General features: G+C 36.5%; 1 protein-coding gene across 1 annotated transcript in view; it reads right to left on the reverse strand.

Annotated features, from left to right (window-relative positions):
- The window catches only part of chp (chaoptin), an 86,107-nt gene that overhangs the window by 20,750 nt on the left and 42,048 nt on the right, over positions 1–23,309 (reverse strand). The window contains exons 4-5 of the mRNA XM_067110619.1: positions 5,971–6,141; positions 344–528 (exon numbers count right to left, since the gene is read on the reverse strand). Of these exons, the coding sequence (XP_066966720.1) occupies positions 344–528; positions 5,971–6,141 (356 nt within the window). The remainder of the gene's footprint in view (positions 1–343; positions 529–5,970; positions 6,142–23,309) is intronic.

Here is a 23,309-nt window from a genome sequence, read left to right on the forward strand (position 1 = left end):
TGTGATATGATTAGTGATTCATAAGTAATACAATTCACAATGTGATATTTCTTAATAGTTACATCTGACGTATGTATGCCCACTTCATTTGTGAACGTTCTGTCGAAGGCAACAGAGAGAGAGAGAGAGAGAGAGAGAGAGAGAGAGAGAGAGAGAGAGAGAGAGAGAGAGAGAGAAGAAAATTATAATCTCATGTAATGAAATCGATTCTGCTTTCGCTTCCAAACTGTTACATCTCGATATTACCTGTAAGGACGATCTCACGAAATGTGCCAATTCCTAAAAAAAAAAAAAGTTGAAAAAATAAAACAAAGAGACACCATTACCCACTGCCTACGCTCACCTGGAAAGCTCTCGTATCGATGTCATGAATGTTGTTCCCTCGCAGATTGAGTGTCCTGAGGTTCTCCAGAGACCTGAAGATACCTTCGGGCAGCATTGTGAGAGAGTTCTCAGCCAGCACCAACGTCTGGAGAGACTTGTCGTAGCCCTCAAAATCGTCCTTGGTGATGTCGGAGATATGATTTCCTGGAGGAAAGTAAGACCGTGTGAGACTGAGAAGCTGTGAACCTACAGTACTGTATTCAGAATCTATAAACTTTTCGTGTTGTGTTAAGCAGTTATAACCTTTCCATATTGTATTAAAAAGTTATAATCCTTCCGTATTGTATTCGTACTGTCTCAAGACGAAGTTATAACCCTTTTATAATGTATTCAGAAGTTGTGATCCTTCTGTATTGTAGTATCAGAAAGCTATGCATTTCCTGTACTGTACTAATAAGTTATAACCCTTTGGTGTTATAGTGATAAGCTATAACCCTTCCTTATTATATTAAGACGATAAAAACCCTATATAATGAAGTTATAGCCCTTCTGCATTGTATCAAGAGGCTGTTAACCTTCCGTATTGTATTATGAAGCTACAATAATTCTGTACAGTGTCAAGAAGCTTCAAAGCTTTTTTGTATTGTATCACGAGACTATAAACCTTCCCTCCCGTATGAAGTGTCTACAAGCTTTCCGAAATGTAAAAAGCGTTGAACATTCTCCATACTAATTAAAAAGATATACGTATTCCGTATTGTTGTTAGAAGCTACAATTCGTTCGTAGTGTTAAAGAGATATAACCTATCCATATTGTATTTAGAAGCTGTAACCATTCCGAACCATAAGTGCAAGTTTTCAGCACTTTCAAATACCTTGCTAGTAGTCTGTGTTTAATGACAAAATATCAATGTTAGAAGAATACAGTAAATTCACATTAGATTTCCCCAAGCTCAAGGGTAATTCGTAATTGAAAGTTGGACTGTATTTTTTCCCCCCTGTAATTCATTTACATTTCCAGTGGATGGTGTCAGAGCACAAATTGCCGTCAGCAGTAAGAACGAGCTTTCGAATGTACCGGACAAATTTTCTGGTGATACCATGAAACCACAGGGTCGAGGAACTGGCTATAATCCACACAAACGATTTGAAACTTCACATCTCCTTTTCAGTAAGAATTATAATCTGTTTTATCGTGCTAATAATTCTACTGGCAACACACTGGTACATGGAAGATTACTCTTAAGAAAAAGCGAGCTAAGTAAATAATAAGTTTCCTCCTGCATGGAGGGAATCCTTTATTCCCTGCAGCCTTCTTCTTGGGGTCGCTAAATGAGGAACCTTCACGAATCTTGATTATTCCTCTTTCCGAAAAAGCACCTTAGTAGCCAGGCAATATCTCCTCTCTCTCTCTCTCTCTCTCTCTCTCTCTCTCTCTCTCTCTCTCTCTCTCTCTCTTTTATGGTTTTCAATTCTACTCATTCTATATTTTCTAAACAGACAGAAAGAACATTGCAAGCCAGTTGAAATGTGGTTCATGTCCGGATAGGCGAATGACAAAGCCTTTTAGATAGAAGTCCGAGACTTAATAGAAACCACAACTTAAGGTCCAATGGAAACTGCAACTTAAGGTCTAATAGAAACTGCAACTTAAGGTCCAACAGAAACTGCAACATAAGGTCCAATAGAAACTGCAACTTAAGGTACAACAGAAACTGCAACTTATGGTCCAGTAGAAACTGTAACTTATGGTCCAGTAGAAACTGTAACTTAGGATGCAACAGAAACCGCAACTTAAGGTCCATCAGAAACTGCAACTTAAGATCCTTTTCTAGCCCTGGTCTGAATAAAACTTGGAACAGGACAAAAAGAAAAGAAGGGTAGAGCCTAACTACAAAATTAGCGATGGCGAAGCTGACACCGCTACCTCACTCTACTTGGTCCCAGAGAGAGAGAGAGAGAGAGAGAGAGAGAGAGAGAGAGAGAGAGAGAGAGAGAGAGGTCCTTTATCAACGGCTGGCGGATCCCGGTACAAAGGTTTGAAACACAGCATCACATCTGAATACGAAAGCACGAATTCTTAAAAATAAGCGCTTGGTTTGATGCATTGGAAAAGTTTCAGTAGAATTCCTTTATTGTTGTTCTTCAATATTTCATTAGGCATTCCAATCTACGCAGTGCGTTTTCCAGTGCAATGTCATTTTTATTCACGGTGCCATCACTCATTCTGATTTTACGGGAAATGACGAAGATCAGTGACAGCCGATTATAAATTACAGGCATTAACAGTCCCAATCATATGACGCATATTTGATATCAGTCGATTAATTGCTGCTGAAAATGAACAAGCAAACGAATTCGGAAAATTAACTAATAATAAAAGAACTGAATTGATTGAATTGATTATAGAATTTACGCCAAAGGCCAAGCACTGGGACCTATGAGGTCATTCAGCGCTGAAACGGAAATTGAGAACAAGAAGGTCTGAAAGGTGTAACAGGAGGAAAACCTCGCAGCTGCACTATGAATTACTTGTTAGGAGGGGGTGGAAAGTAAGATGGAAGAAAGAGAATATGAAAGGAGGTGGAGTAAAAGGAACGAAAGGGGTTGCAGCTAGGGGACAAAGGGACGCTGCAAAGAACCTTAAGTAATGCCTACAGTGCACCGCATGAGGTGCACTGACGGCACTACCTCCCTGCGGAGCAATAGTAATAAAAGAATTAAACATACGTTTTCAATCAGATCGTTCTTTTCGCCAAAACTTCTCGTAGTGAACGACTCCGATAAACAAACCGAGGAGAGAATCTTGAGCATCTCGTCCACTTCAAATGCGTGTTGTACCAAAACACATGCAGATGAGAGAGAGAGAGAGAGAGAGAGAGAGAGAGAGAGAGAGAGAGAGAGAGAGAGAGAGAGAGAGAGAGAGTTCTTGCGTTAAGCGGTCAAGGGACGCGGACCCTGTTTTTCCGAATGCCCGAGTCTATTGTTATGAGACAGATGACTCAGTTTTGGATACTTTTGGTCGGCTGGGGTAAAGACGAGCTACTGTCTCTGGCTGCTTTTGGCCGGCTGGAGGTAAAGCCAAGCTACTTTCTCTGGCTACTTTCGGTCGGCTGAGGGTAAAGACGGGCTACTCTCTTTGGCTACTTTTGGTAGGCTGAGAGTGAAGACGGGCTACTCTCTTTGGCTACTTTTGGTAGGCTGGGGGTAAAGATGAACTACTTTCTTTGCTACTTTTGGTCGGCTGGGGGTAAAGATGAACTACTTTCTTTGCTACTTTTGGTCGGCTGAGGGTAAAGACGGGCTACTATCTTTGGCTACTTTTGGTCGGCTGAGGGTAAAGACGAGCTACTTTTGGTAGACTGGGGGTAAAGACGAACTACTTTCTTTGCTACTTTGGTCGGCTGGGGCTAAAGATCAACTACTTTCTTTGCTACTTTTCGTCGGCTGGGGATAAAGACGAGCTACTCTCTTTGGCTACTTTTGGTCGGCTGAGGGTAAAGACGAGCTACTTTCTTTGGCTGCTTTTGGTTAAAGAGACTAGATACTCGGTCCCGTTACTTTTGACAGACTGGCTATTCTTCCTTGCTTAAAATTGCTGCTATTTTAATTGGCACCGGTTTCTAGACTTAGAAGTTTCTTTATTCATCGACGCTGATTGCGTCTTAATTCCTATAAACCTGGTTATTATTGTTAGCCAAATTACCAGTCTTTCGTTTATATATATTTTCCCAATTCATCAATCTCTTGCATTTAGTTTTTTTTATTAACATGAATAGGAATTCAATTATAATTAAAAAAAACTGACGGCAAATTTTATTAGTCTTTAATAGAACTCTTAATATGAAATCTTTACCCGATCCATAATTTTAAATAGCCTCATAAAATTAACGACCGAGTTATTGCTCGAGGAAGGAAATTCTCTGGTTCATTTGCAGTATATAAAAGACACAGATATTTCGCTTTTACTCACTTTTCATTAGAGGATATATTGGCATTTTCGATAAATGCTGTAAAGATATTTTTGTTGGGGGATACTAGTATTTTCGTGAGGGGATATAATTGTATCTCCCTTTGAGGATATATTGGTATTTCCCCTTTATCACAAATAAGGATTCTCTTCTTTGAAAGGCTCTTGGCTCCCCTAAAGAATGCACGCTTAATAATAATAATAATAATAATAATAATAATAATAATAATAATAATAATAATAATAATAATTATTATTATAATAATAATAATAATAATAACTTGAAGAAAACACGTTGATAATAATAATAATAATAATAATAATAATAATAATAATAATAATAATAATAATAATAATAATAAACAACAACGACTTGCAGAAAACACAAAAACGTGTCTCAGAATTCTGAAGCAAAACAAACCCACTGGCATACGTCGATGTCAAAATCCCAGATCTACTGAGGTCCTGCAAGTAATATAAATCGCCATGACTGTGGATTATTCCACCATGATAATAACAAAGTCACCAACAATACCGTTATTACATAGTCTGAAAATGAGTGCTGTATTATTTGTACTGTTATTAAATAACTTAAGGCATTTACAAGGATTATGGGATTACCATGTTCCACCAATAAAGTTATCCAGCGTTTGAGATCTTCTTTCAACTACAGAGAAACAATTTACTTTATTGTTATAGTCTTATCTAAAGATAAGCAATTAACTTTATTACCGTGTTATCAATAGTCTTAACCAAAGAAAAACAATTAACTTTATTACCGAGTTATCAGTAGTCTTAACCAAAGAAAAACAATTCACTTTATTACCGAGTTATCAGTAGTCTTAACCAAAGAAAAACAATTCACTTTATTACCGAGTTATCAATAGTCTTAACTAAAGAAAAACAATTAACTTTATTACCGAGTTATCAATAGTCTTAACTAAAGAGAAACCAATAACTTTATTACCGCTACCACTTACGTATGCAGTAGAACTAATCAATTACTGGGTTTCACTAATAAAGTCATCCGGTTCCTCAGATTACTTCAAGAGGTAATCGAAGCCAGATAATTCCATTTAGTAACCAAAACAAGATGATTTCATGAAGTAATCGAAACTAGATAATTTCATTAAATAATCGAAATCTGATAACCTCATGAAGTAATTGAAACCGGATAATTCCACTGATTAATCGAGACAAGATAATTTGACGAAGTAATCGAAACCAGATAATTCCATTAATTAATTAAAACATGATGATTTCACAAAGTAATCGAAACTAGATAATTTCCATTAAATAATCGAAACCATATAATTCCATTTAGTAATCAAAACAAGACGATTTCGTGAAGTAATCGAAACTAGATAATTCCATTAATTAATTGACACCAGATAATCTCATGAAGTAACTGAAACCAAATAATTCCATTGATTAATCGATACAAGATGATTTTGTGAAGTAATCGGAACCAGATAATTCCATTTGGTAATCAAAACATGATGATTTCGTGAAGTAATCGAAATGAGATAATTCCACTAAATAATCGAAACTAGATAATTCCATTAAATCATCGAAACTAGATAATTCCATTAAATAATCGAAACCAGATAATTCCATTTGGTAATCGAAACACGATGATTTCACTAAGTAATCGAAACCACAGTGACCTCACTTACCTGTCAGATCCAGCAAGGTCAGCTTGCGCAGTCTTCGGAGGGCATCGCGGGGCAGGCGGGTCAACTCGTTGAACTGCAGGTCAAGTTCCCAGAGAGATCGCTCGATTCCCGAAAATGCCTTCTCTGGGACTTCCTGGAACTGGTTGTGACGGATTTCAAGTCGCCACATTCCTGGAAAATAAAATTAGGTCGATAATGAAAATGTATAATGAAAGTTCATGAATATAATTTGTTTTGATTTTCTTCAGAAAGTATAATGGTATTGTTATTTGAAGATTTGATGATATCTGTATTTTTATTTGAAAATGTATTGGTATTTTTATCTTTTTCGAGGATATATTGGCATTTTCATTCAGGGTGATAGTATTATCTTCATTAAAGGTTACATTACTATTTCAATTAGAGGATATACAATAATGGTATTTTTTCCAATGGTTATACTTGCATTTTCACTAAAGGTTATACAGGCACCTTGGGTGGAGGATATACTGGTAAAACAGTAGAAATATATTGGTATCATCACCGGAGGATATATCGGTATTTTAACTGGCGGATATATTGGGATCTTTATTAGAGGATATAGTGGTATATTCATTAGGGGATATAATGTATTATTTTTTATTTTATTAAACTTTACCTACGCATAAGTGAACAATACCATAGGAGCAGCGCTGGAAAAAAAACAACCTTTTCATTCACAACTGATTTTTATAGCAATCAATATGACATTTTGCAGCGCAATGCTTTCCTGTTAATGAGCAGGTGACTGACGACAAGCACGTCCCAAATACCCAAAAAAGCCAGGTCAGTTATGCTTCTATGGCATTTTATCACTCACACACACACACACAAAATTAAAATTAAAAGTAAATTTAAAAACTTGAAAAAATAAAAGTAAAAAAGCCAAGACGAAAAGACAACAGAAAACGCAAACCGATTTATTTCAGCTTTGTTGCAGTGCTGTCAACTGCCTGGTGAAAAATAAATAAATAAATAAAAAAAAAAAGATCTGACACAAAAATCGTGGCCCCCTGAACCCGGAGTGAAATGAAAACGGGATATAATTTTATTAGAGACGGCCACGGGGGAGAGAGAGAGAGAGAGAGAGAGAGAGAGAGAGAGAGAGAGAGAGAGAGAGAGAGAGAGAGAGAGTGTTACCTGGCGGCAATACCGGATGGAAGATGCAAATTGGTAATGGGTAATCGGACTGAGGTAACTCATGATTGCACTAATACTCGTAGATGTTCTTAGTGGTGCCGACTGGAATCGAGTACCAACTGATAAAGACGTCAATTAAGTTTTATGACCAAGTGGTAATATTGTGACTACTGGATAAATAGAATAAAGAATGGGTAGCTGATGCATGGAAGAAAGAGTTTAATGAGTAATTATATAAGTATAATTCTAATGGTTATTTATCCATTTATCATATATATAATAAATATATATAAATTTATATTATATATACTATATATATATATATATATATATATATATATATATATATATATATATATATATATATATATAAATCTATTTGTAATGGCCACACTACTTTCTTAATTTCTCTAAATCCTTGCCTAATTTGAAAGTGTTAATCACTGAAAGCCTTGATTCTATAAGGAAATATACTGTATATATATATATATATATATATATATATATATATATATATATATATATATATATTTATATATATATATATATATATATATATATATATATATATATATATATGTGTGTCTTTCTTCACCATATACCTTTCACCTCGGAGGTGGTAGCTAACAGGTCTTAGCCTCCCACTTTAAGTTATTTTGGGATGAGGCTGCTAGCTCCACGCCCTGCCCACAGATTTTTAAAAGCTTTATGAGGTAGCAGTGCCTGGCATTTCTAAGATAGACAGATAAACAGATAGACAAGACAGACAGATAATTACTTATAAGCAAATTGCAATGTTAAAAATTATCGCAAGGTAAGTACGCTAGCAATTAGCTTTAATGACATGATTCAAGAGTGATTATTACGTCATTTTGAATTCGTTCATTAACTTTACTTATGTTATTGAGTAGAACAATGCTGAAACTCAACACGGGCGCATTAAAACTGTTAGCATCAAGCTGGCAATCTTGTGCATTTTAAAATTCCTGACTGAACAAATAAGAACTTCATTTACTGGGAAGGTAAGATTCTTTCCCTGAAGCTAACATTGTTGATATTTTCATCCAAGACCACTTTGTAAAAACACCCGTATGCGTAAACACCTGTATGTGTAAACAACTGTATGTGTATACACAGGTAAAAACTAGAAGGGGGCGAGATACGAACAATCAACTGTAAAAAAAAAGAAAGGTACGTACAGGAAAGGGTAAACAAGAACGGGTAAACAGGGCGGCCTTTTATTTTATTCAACAAATAAGAGCTTGTTTTAACACTGAGACGTTAAGTGGCAGTAGGAAGTTATACTGCATCCACAAACGCCATCCCCCTCCGCAGTGTGGACCAGTTCCTGTGGAATATTTCGGGTTTTATGGATTCGACTTCCTGTTGGGTCAAGGGGCAACTAGAGGCCATGATTGTCTTTCAGCTGTGAACTTTTAAAAAATGTGTATATATATGTGCGTGCGTGTCTTTGTATTTATATGTTTGAGCGTCTTTCCCTCTCTCTCTCTCTCTCTCTCTCTCTCTCTCTCTCTCTATATATATATATATATATATATATATATATATATATATATATATATATATATATATATATATATATATATGTGTGTGTGTGTGTGTGTGTGTGTGTGTGTGTGCGCGCGCGCCTGTACATACGATCTACAAACACAACAAGGCAGCGAAGCATGACAGAACGAGACAAAAGTATGGCGCCGTAGAAAGGGACACATTACCTAGTAATAAGGGATGTCAATACACTGTACTGTATGACGCTTGGCAAGTTCCCACACAGATTCTCATTTGATGAATGTGTCTCTTCAACAGCAACGTCAACATTTGTCGTCGCAAGATGAGTCGGGAGGGGAGGGGGAGGGGAGGGGAGGGGAAGTGGGAAGGGGAAAGGAGGGGGAAGGGGAGAAGCGGAAGGGGGGACTTTTCCCTAATCCTGATGTGCTACTGGATACATGAGGGGGAACAGAGGGGTGTTGTGAGGTGAATAGGGGAGTGGTGGTCAGAGAACCCCCTTCCCGGGTGAGAAGGAGGGGGTGGGGGAGTTGGGCACACAGGGATAACTCCACAATGTGTTGATTTTCGTAGGGGCTTATTGCTCGTTATATTTGGCTATCTCACTTGTCGGGAGAATGGAAATGGATTGCTCAATTTGACATGGTATCCAAACTATCAAGTCAGTAGGAGGAAAAATCAAAGAATCTGATAACATAAAAGATTATCAAGAATGAATTATTTTCCGCTCTTATTAAGTCCATTACTTACAAGGGATTCTCAGATTTTTGACATGGTATCCAAACTATCAAGTCAGTAGGAGAAAAATCAAAGAATCTAATTACATAAAAGATTATCAAGAGGTGAATTATTTTCCACTTTCATTAAGTCTAACTCTCACAAGGAATTCTCAGAATGTTTGAATACAATATATATTTCGTCCTCTGATAAATATGAATACACAAAAAAATGTCCTTTTACTAATCTTGCAAAAAAGGCTCTAAGACCTATTTTTTTTTTTAAGATTAGAAACGGGATATCTTTTTTTGTGTATGCAGACTGGATCACGTGACCGGAGATAAGAGTGAGCCCCATGTGAACACTCAAACAAATCTGAGGCGGAGATTTGAAGAAGAGAAGAGATAAAGTAGTATACAAACGCAGGACTGACAAAGTGCGAATAATAACCATAACACTTTATTTCAAGTGGACAAACATAGAGCCAATGGAAAGCTTTTATGGTTTTATGGTCTTTACTGGACTAGTCTAAAGGGTCGGTTCTTTCTCAGTGACGTTTCAGTAAAATGTATATTCCTCCGACGGTAGTCCGACAGAGAGGAGGTATCAAAACCATCAAATCTATTCGGTAACCGATAAGCAAGATGGAAAGTGTCATACCCAAGGAAGAAAGCAATCAGAGGTTTGTTTATATATACATATATATATATATATATATATATATATATATATATATATATATATATATATATATATATATATATCACCCATGACGATACGTGAAAAAATAAGAGAAGGGGTGTACTGTAGGTCCTGACCGGTTTCGACTTTATTTTTAAGCCAATCTATAATGGTCACTCTCTTATTTTTCCACCCGTGGTATATACATACACAATATATATGAATCCATTTACACACTTCTGATTAGGAACTCTTAATGTAATAATTCGAAAAGAGAAGTGTACTGCAAGGACCTTTTTTTTTTTTTTTGTGTGATCAAGGTTCATTTGGGCAAGTTGGCCGCCTCCGTTCCTTCATCATAAAAATGTAATGCACTTATACTTTTCTCCTCATGCAGTTTTTAATTAGATGTTAAATATACGAAACTAATCCCAGTAGGCAATTCACGCGGCCATTACCTGTACAACGATTACATAATATTTTATCAAGGAAAAAATATAGGGAAGTCAATTTTGCAAAAAAAAAAAAAAAAAAAAAAATTGAGGGAAACCACCTTTGCCAAAAAAAAAAAAAAATGAATGCAAGACAATTTTGTAAAAAAAAATTTAAGGGAAGCCAACTTTGCAGAAAAAAAGAATTAATGGAGGCCAGTTTTGTAAAAAAAAAAAAAAATTAGGGAAGCCAATTTTGAAAAAATAAAATTTATGGAAGTCAGTCTTAAAACTATTATGGAAAAGGAATGCTTCATTATCCTCTGGGATGGTAAGTATCAAGCTGTGTATGTGAGAGAGAGAGAGAGAGAGAGAGAGAGAGAGAGAGAGAGAGAGAGAAAGAGAGAGAGAGAGAGAGAGAATACATTATGAACAAGCAATCAGGCGTCATTGTTTTCCGATTTTGCTTATGGACTCGGCGACTAATGAAAAACTTCTACAATTACTAATTCGGACAGACAGCCAGAATGCAATTGGACCAAACCTTTTAGCGTTCGCTGTTTTTCCGCTTTTCTGTTTACGGATACAGAGATGGAAGGAAAACTTCTATATTTATTAATTCAGAGAGAGAATGCAGAAAAAGGGGCGTTATACATACATATATACCAACATACATACATATATATATATATATATATATATATATATATATATATATATAATTATATATATTTTATACATATATACATATATATATATATATATGTATATTATATATATGAATATATATATATATATATATATATATATATATATATATATATATATATATATATATATATATATATATATACGTGTGTGTGAGTATTTATATGTGCATGAAGAGGAAAGAGAAGACAGATACATAGCTATACATGTAGATCAGAGAAAAACCACGCTAAGAGCACAACAAAAAGTATCGCTAGCTGGCCAGTAAAAGAAAGCATATTTACCACTTCAAAATAATAAAGAGAGAGAGAGAGAGAGAGAGAGAGAGAGAGAGAGAGAGAGAGAGAGAGGACCCTCATTGAAATCCGAATGAGACAAAACATCATTTATCGAGGGCGAAAAACTGACTTGAGAATCTCTCATCTTTTTAACTCATACGTGAAAAATGGAGGGAGAATCCAATTAGCGATGAAGTGCGCAGCGCATCTTAAAAAATGGGAGAAAACTGATTTCGCTGGAGCCACTCCAAAGCCTTTTCGTGGCCAAAACAAACGGAAACGCTTTTCTGTCGTGTCGATCATTAAGCTGAACGCGACCCAGTCTCCCCCCCACCCCTTTTTATTTTTCTTTTAAGTTGGCACCTGTGCTGGCTAGAGGAACAAGTTTAAACACCTGCCTTTATGGTTATTCGTTTAAGCACCTGCTTTTGTCTTATTTCTTTAAATACCTGCCTTTATCGTTCTTCCATTAAGTACCTGCCTTTATCGTTATTCCTTTAAACACCTGCCTTCAACGATGTTTCTTTAAACACCTGCCTTTATCGTTATTCCTTTAAACACCTGCCTTTATCGTTATCCCTTTAAACACCTGCCTTTTTGGTTATTCCTTTAAACACCTGCCTTTATTGTTATTCCTTTAAACACCTGCTTTTATCGTTATTCCTTTAAACACCTGCCTTTATCGTTATTCCTTTAAACACCTGCCTTCATCGTTTTTTCTTTAAACACCTGCCTTTATCGTTATTCCTTTAAACACCTGCCTTTATCGTTATTCCTATAAACACCTGCCTTTATCGTTATTCCTTTAAACACCTGCCTTTATAGTTGTTCCTTTAAACTCCTAACTTTATCGTTATTCCTTTAAACACCTGCCTTTATAGTTGTTCCTTTAAACACCTAACTTTATCGTTATTCCTTTAAACACCTGCCTTTATCGTTTTCTCTTTAATCACCTGCCTTTATCGTTTTCTCTTTAAACACCTGCCTTCATCGCTATTCATCTGTTTGTCGATAAGCACTTTCTTGACAGGCTTATCAAAACAGAACGGGAAATGAAAAACCTTGGAGGAGTTTGCTTCGTTTCTTCCCCTCGAGCAAATACACGGGAGATTATGTTTTCTTGCATTGTGCCTTAAAAAGGTTGGTGCTTCAAATAATTCGATTTACTTGAGATCCATTCATTTTCCTTTTAAGGTCATCAGCACAACAATTAAAATCAAAGGAAAAGAATTAAGACTTCCAGTTTCAAGCTTTTTCAGAATGCATTTACAAATTTCTAGGAACGATGTTTCAGAGACTGGCGGTGCATTTTCACCTACTGTGGGGCAAATCATTGGAAAAAGTCGTTGCTTTGATTATTACAATAACGATGATGAGCTCAAGACAGCTAAAACCCATTTAGAGTAAGGAAGTGATCAAATCTATTTAGAACAAGGCGGTGTCATTTATCTGACAAAGCCCAAAAAAGTCTACAATACTTTCCAGGTCAACATGCGACCATAGGCTAAGATCCATGGTTAAGATTTATTTACGAAGAATCGTTACAGAGTTGCAGAGCACTCCCTGGCTCCAGGGCGGTCTAAAAAGAAAGGACACACACACACACACACACACACTGGCCTGTCGAAACGTGACCTAACTGTCCCAGATATCCTTTGGACCAGATGGTGAAAGAAAACTGGTGTAGAGTGTGCGTGCGTGTTTTGAAACCAGCAATCTTTTGTTTCAGTTTTCGGGTGGTGGGTGTGTGTGTGTGTGTGTGTGTGTGTGTGTGTGTGTGTGTGTGTGTGTGTGTGTCTTGAAGAGAGAGAGAGAGAGAGGTGTGTCGGGAAATACACAAGACTATTTTCATCGTTATATTCGGACATATTTTGCCTATGGACTTCAGGACGCATAAAAGTCATGTTTATGCTAGGTCAGAGAGAGAGAGAGAGAGAGAGAGAGAGAGAGAGAGAGAGAGAGAGAGAGAGAGAGAGAGAGAGAATGATTATGGACTTGCGGACATATAAAAGTCATATCTATTTGCTAGGTCAGAGAGAGAGAGAGAGAGAGAGAGAGAGAGAGAGAGAGAGAGAGGTAGTTGGCTTTACAGCGAGACCATTGTCTTATATCTTGGTATATGAAACGAAGAGCCCAATTGTCTACGTGAGGACCGTGTAACTATGAACGCCGTACGGGCGGAGAGAGAGAGAGAGAGAGAGAGAGAGAGAGAGAGAGCTCTGGGAACGTATTCCTAAAATTGCTAAATGTGAGATTTGTCCGGGAGAGGAGGAACTGGCATCGAATAACAAAAACTCTTAATTGTTGTTATTCTTTGCTGTTATATAAAAGCCCCGGAAAAAAAATTGTGCCGTTGAATAAAAATGGGAGGGAACCGAAGTAAAAAGAAATGGTGCTGCGAATGGAGAGAGAGAGAGAGAGAGAGAGAGAGAGAGAGAGAGAGAGAGAGAGAGAGAGAGAGAGAGAGATGTCCTTTTTTTGTCCCCATCTGTAAAATTGCTCTCAGCTGTTTTTTTAAATGCTAAGGACTGAACGAAAGCCGGATTTGATTTTACAAAAAGTTCCGATTTCAGCAGTGACTTTATGATGCTTCTCTCTCTCTCTCTCTCTCTCTCTCTGTCATGTCCTTTTAGGGTGGGCCAGTCGGCTAGAAGTTAAAAGAGCAATAGGAACTTGAGTACGATTTGTTTTATGATGAGAAAATCTAATCATCGAATTACTTGCTCGAATGCATTTTGCTTTTTAATATAAAATACCGAATAATTATTGGTCCATGAATTTGCTGTCAGTCTCTGTCTGTCTGTCTGTCTGTCTATCTGTCACATGAGTAAAGTTTGTTAATCACAGTTTTATATTGTATTCTTATTATATTCTTATCAAGAATTTCCTTGGAGGTCCAAAATCGTGAGATAAATAATGAACACTGAAAGAGAGGTATTTTGGGGAATGGACAGGGGGCGGGATGGTGCGAGGAGGGGGGGGGGGGAGAGGAGAAGCGGGAGGGAGGTGAAGCAAAGATAGAAACGAATCACAGCATGTTATATTCTTACTATATTCCCATCAAGAATTTCCTTCGAGGTCCAAAATCTTGAGGGAAAAAAAATGAAAGCTGAGAAGGAGTTATTTTGGGGGACTGGACAGGGGGCGGGATGGTGCTGGGCGGGGGAGAAGGGGGAGGGAGGTGAATCAAAGATAAAAACGAATCACAGCCGGTTCAGGCGCAAGATGAAAAAAACTAAATAAAAAAAACTGTTTAGAAACGCGTTTAGAATTTATTTCCAGAGCTCCGTTTTTCCTGATTTACAGTTTAACTAAAAAAAAAGAGCTAGGAAACAAAAACAAAAAAAGTTTCCGATGAGGCTGTTCTGAAATTCGGCGGGCTTAGCGCCCCCCACGAAACAAGTTAACTTTAGTTGAATGAAACCTTAATTTCACTTTATGAACTTTTGATGACGTGCATCGCGGAATGAGGGAGGACTCTGGGTGCGCGCGCGCGTGTGTGTGTGTGTGTATCTGTGTGTATGCACGCGTGTATGTGTGTGCATGCACGCGTGTATGTGTGTGTATCCGTGTATGCACGCGTGTATGTGTGTGTATCTGTGTATGCACGCGTGTGTGTATGTATCTGTGTGTATGCACGCGTGTGTACGTGTATGTGTGTGTATCTGTGTATGCACGCGTGTATGTGTATGTGCATCTGTGTATGCACGCGTGTATATGTGTGTGTGCACGCGTGTGTACGTGTATGTGCATCTGTGTGTATGCACGCGTGTATATGTGTGTGTGCACGCGTGTGTACGTGTATGTGTATCTGTGTATGCACGCGTGTACGTGTATAAGCATGTGTGTGTATGCACGCGTGTATATGTGTGTGCATGTGTGTGTATGCACGCGTGTGTACGTGTGTTTATCTGTGCGTATGCACGTGTGTGTACGTGTATATCTGTGTGCATGCACGCGTGTGTACGTGTATATGTGTGTGCACACGTGTGTACGTGTGTATATCTGTATGTATGCACGCATGTGTTCGTGTATGTGTGTATGCGCGAGTTTGTAGCCAGCCTTCCGTAAATCGTGGTAGGTGTAGTTGTTTTCGTTTCACGAACTTGCATAAAAAACTGAAAACGGTTCGGAGGGAAAATGTCAAAAATGAATAAATTTAAAGCAAGCAAACAACAGATACAGTAGGTTTATGAAGCATAAGGGTCATCACATCCATCAGGGAAAAATAGACGGGATGATAAGAGAGAGAGAGAGAGAGAGAGAGAGAGAGAGAGAGAGAGAGAGAGAGAGAGAGAGAGAGAGAAAATGACAGTAATGCTATACAGTTGTTTAGTATTATTTAGGTAGTACAATTGACACAAGAATTCAGTATTATTCCTAATATATATATACATACATACACACACACACACACACACACATATATATATATATATATATATATATATATATATATATATATATATATATATATACATATACATATACGTACGTATATATGTATATATGTATAAATATATATATGTAGGGAGAGAGAGAGAGAGAGAGAGAGAGAGAGAGAGAGAGAGAGAGAGAGAGAGAGAGAGAGAGAGAGAGAGGCTAAGTATTACCTTAGTAGGCAGTTACAGTCAGATAAAGTATACTACACTAGGGTTTAACATTATCTAATACATAAAGAATAATACAATTAAGCAGCATTATTCAACAGAGAGAGAGAAAAACACGCCAAAGTACTCATACTTTCTTAGATAGAAAGATATGACCAGATAAACAGACAGCTAGGTAGATAGAGGGGAATGTTACACACCGTTCCAACAATATTCTCTTAATCGAAATCGGCCAATGCGGACGACAACAAAAGCGCGCCTCCCCGTACATCACGTGAAAAACAATATTTAGACCATTATTCCGCAATTTATGAGGATAAATGCACCGGGAATTTTCATGGCACCCTCAAAACATTTTAGTTTATTTCAATATTTAGATTTAAATAAAAAAAAAAGGAAGCGGGGTGGGGGAGGTATCATCTAAATCAAAGTGCTATTTTTGAATGGAACTGCGGCCTCGCCAGCTGCATATTAACTGACGTTAATTGCAAACAAGTTAATACGTTTTATTGCCCCTAAAACGAACTACAAAAAGTCTAGTGTGCCTCCGCTTCAGTGTATAAATACAGCTGGGTGTAACGGGTCAATCTTGAAATTTGTAGGGCTTGTCAGTACTTTTTGTTAATTTCATAGATTTGTTCTATTTGAAGTTACCGAAAACCGATGAGAATTGGCCGAATATATTTTGAGTTAGCAAACCAATGAGAATTGGTCAAATATATCTATAAAGTTGGGAAACCAATGATAACTTGGAATATATATTTCATTTCCAAGTGAGCGAACCCATGAGAATTTTATATATGTTTTTGTTCTTTTAAGTCAGCGGACCAATGAGAATTTGAAAATATATTTTTTTCCAAGTTAGCAAACCAATGAGAGTTTGAAATTTATATTCTAAGTTAGTAAACCAATGAGAATTTGGAATATACACTTTATTTTCAAGATAGCGAACCAATAAGAATTTGAAGCATATTTTTAAATTAAAGGCTAGCAAACCAATGAGAACATGAAACGGATAGAAAATAATGGGATGTTATTCATTGGTTTTGACGACCAAAAATGTTAAACCTTAACGAACCAATGGAAAGCTTAAATGTAATAAATAGAATTATTATTAAAATATTGGATACTGAAGGAGGAGGAGGAGGAGGAGAAATAAAAAAAAAAGAAATTTGAAGATAGATCAACTGTGTGTGTATTACACACATATATATATACACACTAAAAGGACCTCATTCAAACTGGATGGTATCTAATGGAGTATCTATTCAGAAAAAGTTACAAGCTTTCTTAGACAAACAGTCCTCATTATCAAGTATCCGTACAATTTTAGTAGAATTTCAGTAATTCTACTAATGCACAGAACAACTGTGTATGTGATAAAGTTAATAGATATATATATATATATATATATATATATATATATATATATATATATATATATATATATATATATATATATATATTATATATATATATATATATATATATATATATATATATATATATATATATATATATATATATATATATATATATATATATATATATATATATATATATATATATATATATATATATATATATACATATACTATACACCGTAGTTAAACTGGGCAGGCGACAGCAACACTGGCTCTCAGAAACCTGATGTGAATTTATTAACGCTAGTACCGTTAGTATCCGTCAATTCTTCACCCACATAATGCGACCTCAGTCCCATCTTCCAATGGCATCGGTTGGTCCTCGTGTTTTCTCCTCTCCATAAATTTCGAAAAGGAATAAGTCACAGCTTGCTTTCAATATTTTCTGCCTTGGTTTCCAATGAGAATAGAATACAGAATTTAGGCCAGAGGCCAAGCGATGGGACCTATGAGGCCATTCAGTGCTGAAACGGAAACTGACAGTGAAAAGGTCTGAAAGGTGTAACAGGAGGAAAACCTCGCAGTTGCACTGAGTCAATCGTTAGGAGAGGGTGGAAAGTGAGATGGAGGAAATAATATGAATGGAGGCACATTAAACGGAATGAAAGGGGTTGCAGCTAGGGGTCGAAGGGACGCTACAAAGAACCTACAGTGCACCACCGCGCGTGAGATGCACTGACGGCACTACTACCCCCCCTTAGGGGGAGGCCAACAAGAGAAATGGCCGAGGAATTCTGGCGGGGCCTTCGTCGTCAGCAGAGGCTTAAGCCGAAGAACAGTGGAGATAAGTTTCCTAAGTAGCTTAAGTCCATGCATGAACTGCAAACATTTCCATGACAAGGCCCCGCGCCCAGTCCAGGGGATAATACTGGAACTTCCAGGCGCAACGCCCCCTCCCCCTCCCTGAGGGTGGTGGGGGGATTTCCAAGGGATATTCATATATTTCCACGGTCCCAGACATACTCCTCCGCAGTTTCAATTGACTTGGAGCTCACTCGTTCAAGTCGATCATAATTCGGGCCGAGATCTCGCAAAGTCTGTTGTTGGGTCGTCTTTGCGATCTCCTGTCGGGAAGTTCTGATCATTGTGAGGTTTTCCAGGTCTTTAAAATAGCTTTAGGATCGTCTGTGCTGTTTAAGAATGATTATCTGTATTTAGTTCATGAGGAAAGGCTTGTGTTGGGAAGTTCTCGTCATGGTGAGGTTTGACAGGTCTTCAAAATAGATTTAGGATCGTCTGTGCTGTTTAGGGACGATTATCTGTATTTAATTCCTGAGGAAAGGCTTGGTTTGGGAAGTTCTCGTCGTGGTGAGGTTTTCCATTTTTTTAAAATAGCTTTGGGATTGGCTGTGCTATTTAATATTGATTATCTGTACTTAGTTTATATAGAGGATTTGCGAAAAATCAAAGGATTATCGCGTAGTAATCTGGGCACAGGCGTTATTACATAAATTCTGACTCTTCCGTATTTTTCTTTCCAAAATTCAAGATATGACATCACGAAATTGGAGGCATTGCTCCTGCAACAAAATCCCTCAATACATTACAAATTTCAGCACAGTGCTTATTATCATTTTAATATTAGGTCGTAAAACCCAAAATAAAGGTCAGGGTGAAAACAAACTGATGCCGACCGAAATCGTCCTTAATCATTATTGCTATTCTCTAATGCGAGCAAAGGTTCTCATATGATATATATATATATATATATATATATATATATATATATATATATATATATATATATATATATTATATATATATATACACTGTATGTATATATGTACAGTATATATATGTATACTGTACATAATTCTATAAGTATATAATTTTAGTTTTATTAAGCGCACCGTTCATAATCATTACATTCCACCCTAGTTCAGTGGCAGTCGTAAACTTACATCCTATTTACGACGAAACAAACGATCGATCGTAAAGATTTCGAGTAAATGACACTCCATAACATTTAATGACAACTGTTACGTCCGGTTTCAATTACGACAGCGCATTACCATTAATAATACGTCGATCGGAGTAAAAAAAAAAAAACTTACCCCAATATTCGGTGCAAGGAAAAAAAAAAAAAAAAACTCACCCCAATATTCGGTGCAAGAAAAAAAAAAAAAACTTCCTTTTTCTCCGACAACTCGGAATCGTTTATTGTTATACTAATGGCCATCCTACGAGGACTGGACACTGGTGATAATGGCAGTGGGTTTTTTTAAAACTGATCTGGAAAAAAAAAGATGCCAATAATTTTGTTCACTGCTTATTAAACGACTCGTGTTATTTCATTACATTTAATTGTTTCCGTTTTGGTCAGTCTTCATATTTTTGCCTTTTTATTTATTTTTCTTTTATTTTTTACTTGTTGCGTTTTTCCGTCTTCCTCAGCTTCCGTTCTTGCCTTAGTTCTTGTTATCATTGTCCCGGCTATTATTTGCTGTTCTATTTTCGCTATTGTTCCTCACTGTTCTTCTAATCTGTTTACCCTGTGCTGCTTTTATTTTGTTATTTCTTTCACTCTCGTTCTCTGCCTCATTCTTCACCCTCTTCTTTCAGGGGCACAGTTGTGCAGTTGCGCAGAAAGAACCTCAACAGTTCAAGCGAAGATGCAGTGCATTACTTATTTATTTGCATTCTTACATATTCATTTATTAATTCACCCTTCTTGCTTTTCTTATAACTGATCTCCTCTTTCTGTATATCCTATTATCATCCGTAACCTCTTTCTAATGAACACCATATTGTTTAGAAGCTTGAATTTCAAGTCACTGTCCCCTGTAGGCTTGTTTCACATGAATAGGAGTTTATCTTCCTAATAATAATAATAATAATAATAATAATAATAATAATAATAATAATAATAATAATAATAATAATAATAAAAGTAGCTCCTTTTAAATGAACAACCATATTCTTTGGAAGCTTGAATTTCAAATCAGTGGCAAATAATAATAATAATAATAATAATAATAATAATAATAATAATAATAATAATAATAATAATAATAATAATAAAAAAGTAGCTCCTTTTAAATGAACAACCATATTCTTTGGAAGCTTGAATTTCAAATCAGTGGCAAATAATAATAATAATAATAATAATAATAATAATAATAATAATAATAATAATAATAATAATAATAATAATAATAAAGCAAGAAATAAAAAAGTATAGAAGGAAACAGGAAGTTAAAGATAATAATAATAATAATAATAATAATAATAATAATAATAATAATAATAATAAAGCAAGAAATAAAAAAGTATAGAACCAAACAGGAAGATAAAGATACTACTACTACTACTACTACTACTACTACTAATAATAATAATAATAATAATAATAATAATAATAATAAGAAAGCAAGACAAAAAAAAAAAAAAAAAGACAGAAGCAACTAGGCAGATAAAAGAATATACGCTTTCCACTTCCTATCCTCCCTCCCCTCACGAGGTTTAGCTCTGGGGCGTGTGTGTGTGTGTGTGTGTGTGTGTGTGTGTGTGTGTGTGTGTGTGTGTGTGTAGTGGGTGGGGGAGGGGGAGGTGGCTGGTCTTATCCCAAATGTTACAAAAAACGTCAAAATAGAATCAAGCTGTAAGTAGATTCAGAGCTCTTGAGTTAAAGTCCGCGGTTTACGCCGAGCCTCCGGGGGATCCAGGAGGGATCTTTCCAGAGCCCTGGAAGATTGGAAAAGTAAAATCCTGGATTTTTCAGGGGGGGAAATATAATACGGAGACAGAGAATACGAACTTGAGAGTCGCCCCGTGAATTCCCAGACTTGCGATTTCGTAGGTAAAAAAGGAAGGGTGAATTATGGTGAATTACTGTGTGACGAATTATTTTCCCTAGGTAGGAGGATAATTCTTCTTTATAATAATTGTCTGCCTAAAAGATACAAGAATCTGAGAGGGAAGGTGAATTGTGAAGAATTATTTCGCCTAGATGGAGGGATAACTCTTAGCAATTATTGTCATCTGTTTATTTACTGAATTTGATATGGAAATTACTGAAAGATACAACATTATGACGAATTATTTTCTTTAAACAGAAGGATAACCTTTACCATACTTGTCTCCCGTTTATTAGTTTTCTGTAAAAGGAAATTATTGTGACGGCTTTGTCTGTCCGTTCGCACTTTTTCTGTCCGCACTTTTTTCTGTCTGCACTTTTTTCTGTCTGCACTTTTTTCTGTCTGCACTTTTTCTGTCCGCACTTTTTTCTGTCCGCACGTTTTCTGTCCGCCCTCAGATCTTAAAAACTACCGAGGCTAGAGGACTGCAAATTGGTATGTTGATCATCCATGCTCCAATCATCAAACATACCAAATTGCAGCCCTCTAGCCTCAGTAGTTTTTATTTTATTGAAGGTTAAAATTAGCCATAATCGTGCGCCTAACAACGATATGGGCCAGGCCACCACTGGGCCGTGGTTAAGGTTTCATGGGCCGCGCCTCACACAGCTTTATACCGAGACCACCGAAAGATAGATCTATTTCCGGTGGCCTTGATTATACGATGTACAGGAAACTCGACTGCGCCGAAGAAACTTCGGGGCATTTTTAACTTGTTTTTACTGACCCTGATACGACGATTACTTAAAAATACGAGATTCTAAGATGCAAGGTGAATTATAAAAATTAATTCCTCTAAGTAGAAGGATAATCGTTATAAATATTGCGAATTATTTCCGCTAAACAGAACGATAACCGTTATAATAATTGCCTTCGGTTTGTTATATAGAGACTTCGACTTGAAAATTACTAGACGATACAAGATTATTATATAATTATTTTCTCTAGGAGGCAGGATAAAAACTTTACAATAATTGTCTTGTGTTTGTTCTTTGCTGATTTCCAATTGAAAATTGCCTTAAGATGCAAGATTCTAAGAAGGGAATATGAGTTTCAAAGAATAACTTTCTTTATATCGAATTATAACTCTTCATAATAAATTTTCTTACGTCAGTGGCGGTAATTTCAAATATTTATCCATTTTCATATAAAATAAAGACGGAAAAGTAAGGATTATGCGTTATATGGGGAAAGGGGTATATTTCTAGTGTCAAGGGAATATTTTTTGAAATATGTTACGTATTTAAATTCGAATACTACACTGTAATAATTTTCGAATGCCTGTATTACGAAATAAGACAAACTAAAAGAAAACAAGTAAAAAATGCACCGAAGTTTCTTCGGCGCAATCGAGTTTTCTGTACTGCGTATAATCAAGGCCACCGAAAATAGAACTCTCTTTCGGTGGTTTCGGTATAATGCTGAATGACCCGCGGCCTATCAAACTCTCAGCCGGCCGTGGTGGCCTGTCTTATATAGCTGGCAGAAGCACAATTATGGCTAACTGTAACCTTAAATAAAAATAAAAACTACTGAGGCTAGAGGGCTGCAAACTGGTGTTTTTGATGACTGGAGGGTGGATGGTCAACATCCACTTTGCAGCCCTCTAGCCTCAGTAGTTTTTGAGATCTGAGGGCCGACAGAAAAAATGCGGAAAGAAAAAAGTGCGGACGGAACAAAGTGCGGACGGACAGACAAAGTCGGCACAATAGTTTCCTTTACAGAAAACTAAAAACCAAGGAAAATACATAGTAAAAACATTTGCAGTCAAGATACTGGTGTAAGACGGAAATAAATATAAATAAATAAAATAAAAATATAAAAAGGTAAAACAATGAAACAAGGACAAAAAAAAAGGATGAAAAAAAAGAAACAGTATCCAAGAACAGAATAGAATATAGAATTTAGGCCCAAGGCCAAGCGCGGGGACCTATGAGGTCATTCAGCG

Source organism: Macrobrachium rosenbergii, chromosome 10, assembly GCF_040412425.1.
Source record: "Macrobrachium rosenbergii isolate ZJJX-2024 chromosome 10, ASM4041242v1, whole genome shotgun sequence".
NCBI lineage: Eukaryota > Metazoa > Arthropoda > Malacostraca > Decapoda > Palaemonidae > Macrobrachium > Macrobrachium rosenbergii.